This window comes from Colossoma macropomum, unplaced genomic scaffold, assembly GCF_904425465.1.
Source record: "Colossoma macropomum unplaced genomic scaffold, Colossoma_macropomum, whole genome shotgun sequence".
In the NCBI taxonomy this organism is placed as follows: domain Eukaryota; kingdom Metazoa; phylum Chordata; class Actinopteri; order Characiformes; family Serrasalmidae; genus Colossoma; species Colossoma macropomum.
Window position 1 is genome coordinate 2,073,462 of NW_023494796.1, and position 9,614 is coordinate 2,083,075.

At 40.3% G+C, this 9,614-nt stretch overlaps 1 protein-coding gene across 1 annotated transcript in view; it reads right to left on the reverse strand.

Moving 5' to 3' along the window:
- b4galt1 (UDP-Gal:betaGlcNAc beta 1,4- galactosyltransferase, polypeptide 1) overlaps window positions 1-6,963 on the reverse strand; it is a 34,326-nt gene extending 27,363 nt beyond the window's left edge. Inside the window, exon 1 of the mRNA XM_036583608.1 lies at window positions 6,554-6,963. Within this exon, the coding sequence (XP_036439501.1) occupies window positions 6,554-6,809 (256 nt within the window). The 5' untranslated portion in view covers window positions 6,810-6,963. The remainder of the gene's footprint in view (window positions 1-6,553) is intronic.
- Between the last annotated feature and the right edge of the window lie 2,651 nt (window positions 6,964-9,614).

The window sequence follows — 9,614 nt, forward strand, 5'->3', positions numbered from 1 at the left end:
CTTACAGCCCGGATGAATGGCGGAACTGGAGCCCATACTGCACTGTGGATGGGATGGCCGACGCGCGTAAAAAAATTTGCCAGAAAGCTGATATTCTGCTGGGCCTGTTGGGCTGTTGGTTCGGGTAAACAGAACTCTAAGTGTTTTATACCTTAAAGGTAGCTGTTTCTAATAAAGTGGCCAGTGAGTGGAAGTATAAGGCAGGTGTTTCTAATAAAGTGGCCAGTGAGTGGAAGCACAAGGAAGGTGTTTCTAATAAAGTGGCCAGTGAGTGGAAGTATAAGGCAGGTGTTTCTAATAAAGTGTCCATTGAGTGGAAGTACAAGGAAGGTGTTTCTAATAAAGTGGCCAGTTAGTGGAAGTAAAAATGAGGTGTTTCTAATAAAGTGGCCAGTGTGACTACTTAATTCCAGAAGATTGCAGCATAAGTGCATGTGTCTGCATGTGTGTGCCTGTGTGTGTGTGTCAGTGTGTGTGTGTGTGTGTCAGTGTGTGTGTGTGTGTGTGTGTGAGTGTGTGTGTGTGTGAGTGTGAGTGTGTGTGTGTGTGTGTGTGTGTGTGTGAGTGTGTGTGTGTGAGTGTGTGTGTGTGTGTGTGTGAGTGTGAGTGTGTGAGTGTGTGTATGTGTGTGTGTGAGTGTGTGTGTGTGAGTGTGTGTGTGTGTGTGAGTGTGTGTGTGAGTGTGTGTGTGTGAGTGTGTGTGTGTGTGTGTGTGAGTGTGAGTGTGTGTGTGTGAGTGTGTGTATGTGTGTGTGTGAGTGTGTGTGTGTGAGTGTGAGTGTGTGTGTGTGTGTGTGTGTGTGTGTGTGAGTGTGAGTGTGTGTGTGTGAGTGTGTGTGTGTGTGTGTGTGAGTGTGTGTGTGTGAGTGTGTGTATGTGTGTGTGTGAGTGTGTGTGTGTGAGTGTGTGTGTGTGTGTGTGTGTGTGTGAGTGTGAGTGTGTGTGTGTGTGTGTGTGTGTGTGAGTGTGAGTGTGTGTGTGTGAGTGTGTGTGTGTGTGTGTGTGAGTGTGAGTGTGTGTGTGTGAGTGTGTGTATGTGTGTGTGTGAGTGTGTGTGTGTGAGTGTGTGTGTGTGTGTGTGTGTGTGTGTGTGTGTGTGTGAGACAGGAAATGTTTTCTCTGTGTATGAAATTGAGAGTGAATGTGCATTTGTGGGGTTATATTGGAACTGCAGCAGTGCACACTTCCTCTCTCTATCTGTCTGTCTCTTTTCTTGGTCATGGGTTTCCGTGTGCTAGCAGATAATCTACCCAGAATTCTTTGCTACAGTCAGCCTTGTTTACACTCAGAGAGGCCACAGTGACGGTTAGGACTTACAGTGCGTTCTCTCTCACACGGTTAGGACTTACAGTGCGTTCTCTCTCACACCCACAACACCAGAGTGTAACGCCAGTTACCTCCACCGAGACCCGCGTACCGAAAGGACAGGAAAGAGAACAATCATAGCACTTAGACGAACAGCATGTTCTTAGTGGCAAATAGTACGACTGAATAAGTCATCACAATAAACCTCTAAATTCCTGTTGTCGTTCTCCTCAGGCCGAAGGAGTAACTGACTAAATGTAGGTATTGTGATATAAACTCAGTCTGTTCTACAGTTTCTCATTAGGCTGAATGAATAACCGACTCTAAATGTAGGTATTGTGATATAAACTCAGTCTGTTCTACAGTTTCTCATTAGGTTGAATGAATAACTGACTCTAAATGTAGGTATTGTGATATAAACTCAGTCTGTTCTACAGTTTCTCATTAGGCTGAATGAATAACCGACTCTAAATGTAGGTATTGTGATATAAACTCAGTCTGTTCTACAGTTTCTTATTAGGTTGAATGAATAACTGACTCTAAATGTGAGATTGTGTTATAAACTGAGTCTGTTCTACAGTTTCTCGTTAGGTTGAATGGAGATAGAGATAACGCATAAAGACAAAAGCAGTTCCCTAAAACGGAACCCTGTGGGACACCTTTCCTTGAATGCTTTACTCATTGAACACAAACTATGTATTTTGTGGAAGGTCAAAAGGTCACATGGCGTTCATTTTCTTCTTCCCCACTGTGGATATTTTTCTCTCTATGGGTGCATTTTGATCTAGTTATGTAATGTAAATCTGATTGTATTGAAGGACATAACTACTTCCTTTTCAAGCATGAAGTGTTGAAGATGTTGAAACTATAATGAAAGAGCATGTCTGCCAGACAATGACTATGATGATTTCAATGTTATTGCTCCTGTACTGATAAGACTAACTCATGATGCAGCATGAGTCAACCGCTTTTGAACTTCATTTTGAAGTTAAGCTGTTGTACACCACACATGTCGAGATTAACCACCTCACTGTGTGAAATGTATAACACTTAAAGTGATAGCTTGATGATAAAATTGAATGTACACAGCTATCCTCTTAGCCAAAGGAACCTGTTTGGTGTCTGAAATTTGCTTCTATAGTTTTAGCACTGGAGCTATAAGGCTAAAGTAGCTGAAAAGTCATGGAAGCATATACACCACCAATAAGCATGGAGCTAGCATATCTGCAGGTAGGTGTTTCTAATAAAGTGGTCAGTTAGTGGAAGCACAACGTAGGTGTTTCTGATAAAGTGGCCAGTTAGTGGAAGCACAAGGTAGGTGTTTCTAATAAAGTGGCCAGTTAGTGGAAGCACAAGGTAGGTGTTTCTAATAAAGTGGCCAGTAAGTGGAAGCACAAGGTAGGTGTTTTTAACAAAGTGACCAGTTAGTGGAAGCACAAGGTAGGTGTTTCTGATAAAGTGGCCAGTAAGTGGAAGCACAAGGTAGGTGTTTCTGATAAAGTGGCCAACAAGTGGAAGCACAAGGTAGGTGTTTTTGACAAAGTGGCCGGTTAGTGGAAGCACAAGGTAGGTGTTTCTAATAAAGTGGTCAGTGAGTGGAAGCACAAGGTAAGACAGCTTGGCTGTCTAATACAAGGGTGAATTGAGCTCCACAGTTTAGAAGCATAATAAGCTGTTAAATTTTGCAACACCCACTGATAAATATCTGACACAATGCTGGTCAGCCTGTCTTCAGAGTCTTGATTACCAGAATCAAAATGTATAACTGTGCATCATTAGCGTAGCTATTATGTTTCCTAAAGACATCACCTAGAGATAATGTACAAAGAGAAAAGCCAAGGCCCTAAAACTGAACCCTGTGGGACTTCACAAGAAATGTTACAGTTTTTTGATGAATGATTTTCCAGTGAAACCATGAACTGTCCATTAACTAAATATGATTTAAATCATTCTAAAACTGGGAGGCCAACAGGGTATTCGAAGATGGTGGATTAGAATCTTTTGATCAACAGTATCAAAAGCTGCATTAAGATCCAATAATACCAGAATAGAAGGATTTTGTGTATCAGCGCTGAGCCTGAGGTCACTGACAACACGAGCCAGTGCTGTCTCAGCACTATGGTTAGAACGAAAACCTAAACTTCTCATAAAACTTGTTTCAAGACACGTGTCGCTTGACTGGTGGTTGTGGATAGTAAATAAAGTGGCTATACTTGTGTTGTAGTCATGGTGACCCCTGGTTCCCATCACCACCACTGTAAAGAATGAATGACTCTGTTTACATCTGAACGACTTAATGATGTAGTAATTTGGAGAAAACATCCATCCATCCATCATCTAAACCGCTTATCCTTCTGGGTCGCGGTGGGGTGCTGGAGCCTATCCCAGCTGTCATTGGGCGAAAGGCAGGATACACCCTGGACAGGTCGCCAGTCCATCACAGGGCAGACAGACAGACATACATATACAGTCACACACACATTCACACCTAGGGGCAATTCAGCATGTCCAATTGGCCTGACTGCATGTCTTTGGACTGTGGGAGGAAACCGGAGTACCCGGAGGAAACCCACGCAGACACGGGGAGAACATGTTGGAGAAAACAGTGGAAATAAATGAAAATAAAGGCACAGGAGCTCACAAGAGCTAAAAGCAATGTAAGAGCAATGTAATGTAGCCTATTGTAATGTGCATAATGCTGTGTATTGTAGCCTGTTTGTTCATTTATTTTATTATTCAATATTTCAAGGTTCACTAAACACAGATGATCTCTGGCCCACAGATTTTTTTAATATGGCCCTTTTACTGGTTGAGTTTGACACCCCTGACGTAGATATAAGTTTGTGATAGGGCTGCTCGATTATGGCGAATATCATAATCACAGTTTTTGACTGTTCAAAGTTGATTTTGAAAACATCCTGCATTAATTGAAGGAAAAAACACAAACGTTCTGACAGAGTGAATTTCGGATGATTAAACAGACGGTCGTATTGCCCTGTGGTGCAGACACCACCGTGCAACAAAGCTCACACAGTATTTGTTGTTGTTCCTTTTCAGACTCAGACTCCTTTTTTGACTCAGAATCTCTTTCCTTCATCTTGGCTCGAGCTGAGCTAAACATGCCATGGCCTATCTGAGAGTAAATGGGGTGGGGGGGCAGGGGGTGCACTGCTGTAAAGGAAAGGTATGTGGTGGATTTATAACCCAAGACAAAACAAGTGCATCACTGTGAGACGGAATCCGGCACAATAAACATTTTATCATGATTATCTTGTTTTCAAGATCGTTGGAAGACGCAGTGCAAAATGAAAATAAAAACAAAATGCAATGATGTGCGAATCATTTAAACCCTATTTTTCACTGAAAATAGAACAAAGATAATAAATCAAATGTTGAAACTGAGAAATTTTATTGTTTTTTAAAAAATATTTGCCCATTCTGGATTTGATGCCAACAACATGTTCTGAAAAAATTGGGACGGGGACAACAAAAGGCTGGTAAAGTTGTGTAATGCTAAAAAAAACACCTGGTGGTTAATTGACAACAGGTCAGTAACATGACTGGGTATAAAAGAGCAACTCAGAGAGCCTGAGTCTCTCAGAAGTAAAGATGGGGAGGGTTCATCTCTGTGAAAGACTGTGCAACAATGCAAGAATAACATTTCTCAACATAAAACAGCAAAGAACTTTTGATTTTCGTCATCTACGATACATAATAACATTAAAACATTCAGAGAATCTGGAGAAACAAGGCCGAAAACCAGTACTTGCTGGTAGTGATCTTTGGGGCCTCAGGCAGCACTGCATTAAAAACAGACATGATTCCGTAGAGGAAATCACTGCATGGGCTCAGAAACACTTCTGAAAACCACTGTCTGTGAAAACAGTTCATTACTGCATCCACAAATGCCAGTTAAAACTCTACTATGTAAAAAAGAAATCACACATAAACTGGATCCAGAAATGCTGCCACCTTCTCTGGGCCCGAGCTCATTTAAAATGGACTGAAGTGAAGTGGAAAAGTGTCCTGTGGTCCAACGAATCAACATTTGAAATTCTTTTTGGAAACCATGGACACTCTGCCCTCCGGGCTAAAGACCACTCAGATTGTTATCAGTGCACAGTTCAAAAGCCAGACAACGTCTTTTTCAGGCAAAAAAAGGCTTTGATCATTTCAGCGAGACAATGCCAAACCGCATTCTGCACATATTACAACAGCAGTGCTCTGTATTAAAGAAATCCAGGTGCTAAACTGGCCTGCCTGCAGTCCAGACCTGTCACCACTGGAAACATTTGGCGCATTATGAAATTAAAAATATGATAAAGGAGACCCTGAACTGATGAGCAGCTGAAATCCTATATCAAACAAGAATGGGAAACATTTCACTTTCAAAACTACAGCAGTGTCTCCTCAGTTCACAAACACTTACAGAGTGTTGTTAAAGGGAGAGGTGATGAAACACAGTGGTAAACAGGCCCCCGTCCCAACTTTTTTGGAATGTGTTTTTGGCATCAAATTCAAAATGGGCAAATATTTTTCAGAAAACAATAAAATTTCTCAGCTTCAACGTCTGATAAGTTGTCTTTGTAGTATGTTCCTTTAAAAAATATGGTTTACATGATTTGCACATCATTTCCTTCTTTTTTTTTACATTCTGCACAGCATCCCAACTTTTTTGGAAATGGGGTTGTAAAATGTGACTAATCGCTCAGCCCTAGCGTGTGACACAGCATCAACCACATCATCAACTCTATTAGAGACCATTTAGGCATCGTGCTAATTCAGGAGTGTAGAACTCAACCACTAAAAGGACCATGCTAAAAAAATCTCAACCACTAGTGCGCACTACGTTGCAGTGCATGCTGGGGGTTGTAGTACAGGACATTAACAGGGTAATATCAATATAAAGCTAAAATAATTTCGCAGGCCGGATAAGATTGTGTTGCGGCCTGATCTGGCCGGTGGGCCTTCTGTTTGACATATGGGTGCTATTTGGTGGGGAATCCCATTAGGAAACCATCATCTGGAATCAGTCCCTTTACACTGTGATATCAATCCATCAGGAAAGCACTAAATACCATTAGTGACCGCTGGACCCCACCAGGAACCAACAGAAACTTTTAGTGGTGATTTTTGTCAGCAGGGACACCAAACATGTCTCAGCTGACCGACCATGTGTGTTAAAACTCTAAAGTTAAGATTTGGCCGAACTACCGCTTTAATGAAGTGCAGGGACCCCCAGTCTTACCTAAGAGGGGGGAAGTTTCCGGGCACTTCTCCAGCGCTTTAGTCGTAGGGACTGCTGTGCTCGTCATCGTGCTCGTGCTCGTCCCGTTGCTGATGCTCCTGAGCGTGCCATTGCCGGGCCAGGGGCGCGCGTGCTCGTTCTCGTTGCCCGTGTCCCTCAGGTAGAAGAGCAGCGTGACGGAGATGTGGAGCGTGCACAGAGCCACGAGCACAGCACAGGCTTTGTGGAGAAGAGAGAAGTTCGCGCGAGGCTCCATCGGCACACTTCCGGGGGCGCGCGGAGAGGAAAAACAAAAACGAAACTACACAAAACTCCCAAAAACTACCTGTTAGTTCTGCTGAGTTAATAAGGCTGAGTCCCTCTCGCGCTCCATCGCGCGCCGCTGCCGTGGGTACAAGTGAGCACGAGACGCTCTTCCAACTGTCATGTGCATGTTGAGGGGTGGAGTGTGTGTTTGTGTGGGTGTGGGTGTGTGTGTGTGTGAGTGTGAGAGTGTGGGTAGGTGGGTTGGGGTGAGTGCGTGTCGAAACCACAGGAGGGCGTAAATTAAAGTAAACCATAAATTAGAGTGACCATCCGCAGTGTTGGATTAACAGCTGAAGTGTGGCAAGTGTTAAGTGAGATTAACTCTCGGATTATCTCTATACAGTTAGATTAACACTCAGACTGATGCTATGAAATGAGATTAATTTTCGGATTAACTCTATAAAGTGAGATTAACAATCTCAGATCAATTCGAAAGATTTACATTAACTGTCAGATTAACTATAGAGTGAGATTAACACTTAGATTAACTATATTGAGTTAGATAAACTCTCTGATTAACGATATAAAGTGAGATTGACACTTAGATTAACTCCATAAAGTTACACTGACATTCAGATTCAATCTATAAAGTGAGATTAACACTCAGATTATCTCTACAGAGTTAGATTAACACTCAGATTAACTCTATAAAGTGAGATTAACAATCTCAGATGAATTCTAACGAGTTAGATTAACTCTCAGATTAACTATAGAGTGAGATTAACACTCAGATTAACTACATAGAGTTAGATTAACTTTCTGATTAACGATATAAAAAGTGAGATTAACACTCAGATTAACTACATAGAGTTAGATTAACTTCCTGATTAACGATATAAAAAGTGAGATTAGCACTTAGATTAACTCTGCAGAGTTAATTAACTCAGACTAATTCTTTCAAATTAGAGTAACTCTATTAGACTATTAGAAAGTGAGATTAACATTCAGATTAACTCTAGAATTTATTTAACTGAGATTAACTTTTAGTTTAACTCTATAGAGTTAGATTAACTATTCAAATATTTTTTTACAAAGTGAGATTAACTCTAGATTAACTCTTAGAACTCTTAGATTTACTCTTTAAAGGATTAGATTTACTCTTAGAACTCTTAGATTAACTCTTTAACGGATAAGATTTACTCTTAGAACTCTTAGATTACCTATAGGAATACACTGTATGTGTTAATCCAGCACTGTAGCTGTTAATCCGGAACTGTCAATTTTAATCTAGCACTATAGGGGTTAATCCAGAATTGTAGGTGTTAATGCAGCAGTGTAGACGTTGATCCAGCGCTGGTGTTAATTCAGAAGTATAGGTGTTACTCCAGCAATGTAGGTGTTAATCCAGCACCAGAGGTGATAATCCAGAACTGTAGCGGTTAATCCAGAACTGTAGCGGTTAATCCAGAACTGTAAGTATTAATTTAGCACTGTAGATGTTAATCCAGCAGTGTAGGTGTTAATCCAGAACTGTAGTTGTTATTCCAGCACTGTAGGTGTTAATCAAGAACTGTATGTTTTACTTCAGCGCTGTAGATGTTAATCTAGAACAGTAAAGGTTAATTCAGAACTGTAAGTGTTAATCTAGCACTGTACGTCTTAATCCAATACTCTAGATGTTAATTCAGAACTGTAAGTGTTAATCTAGCACTGTAGGTCTTAATCCAATACTGTAGATGTTAATCCAAAGATGTAAGTGTTAATCTAGCACTGTAGGTCTTAATCCAGCACTATAAATGTTAATGCAAAACTGTATGTGTTAATCAAGAACTGTAAGTGTTAATCTAGCACTGTAGCTGTTAATCCAGCACTGTAGGTGTTAATCCAAAATTATAGGTGTTACTCTTACTCCAGCACTGTAGATGTTAATCCAGAACTGTAGGTGTTTAATTTTACATCCTCTAATAATTTATTTATTTATTTATTTAGTTATTAATTTGCTACAAAAATTTACAAAACATTTACATAAAATACAAATGTGCAAATCCAACCATTATAAAATAATGTTAGTCTAAGTCAGTCAAAAATGTGATTTTTGTAATACAAAATTAGTAAACTGCGCCCTCTTGTGTCACTTATGTGTAACTGGTACTGCTTTATGAGTAAGGAATTACAAAATGTCTCACACACTTGAGAGAGTTTCTAAAATGTGTAAAAAAAATAATAATAATAAACAGCACATATATTTTATGTATGGGAGGCCTTTAATTAGGACTTCAGTTTGTAAATATACAGGCTGGTTATTTTATTGTTAAAAGCTTTTATTGTTTTGATGTAGCCAGACAGGCAGATTGAGAATGAAAAAAACAAATGTACTTATTGAAGTCCTGATCACTTTAACGAGAGGTGAAGGGTTAGGGCAGAGTTTTAATAACTTGTTTGCTTTCTTTTCTCCTAAAAAAGTCAGTTAGAATCATGTGTGTCCATAATGATAAATAAACACACACGTACATATATATATATATATATATATATATATATATATATATATATATATATACACCGATCAGGCATAACATTATGACCACCTCCTTGTTTCTACACTCATTGTCCATTTTATCAGCTCCACTTACTATATAGGTGCACTTTGTAGTTCTACAGTTACAGACTGTAGTCCATCTGTTTCTCTGATACTTTGTTAGCCCCCTTTTACCCTGTTCTTCAGTGGTCAGGACCCCCGCGGACCCTCACACAGCAGGTACTATTTGGGTGGTGGATCATTCTCAGCACTGCAGTAACACTGACGTGGTGGTGG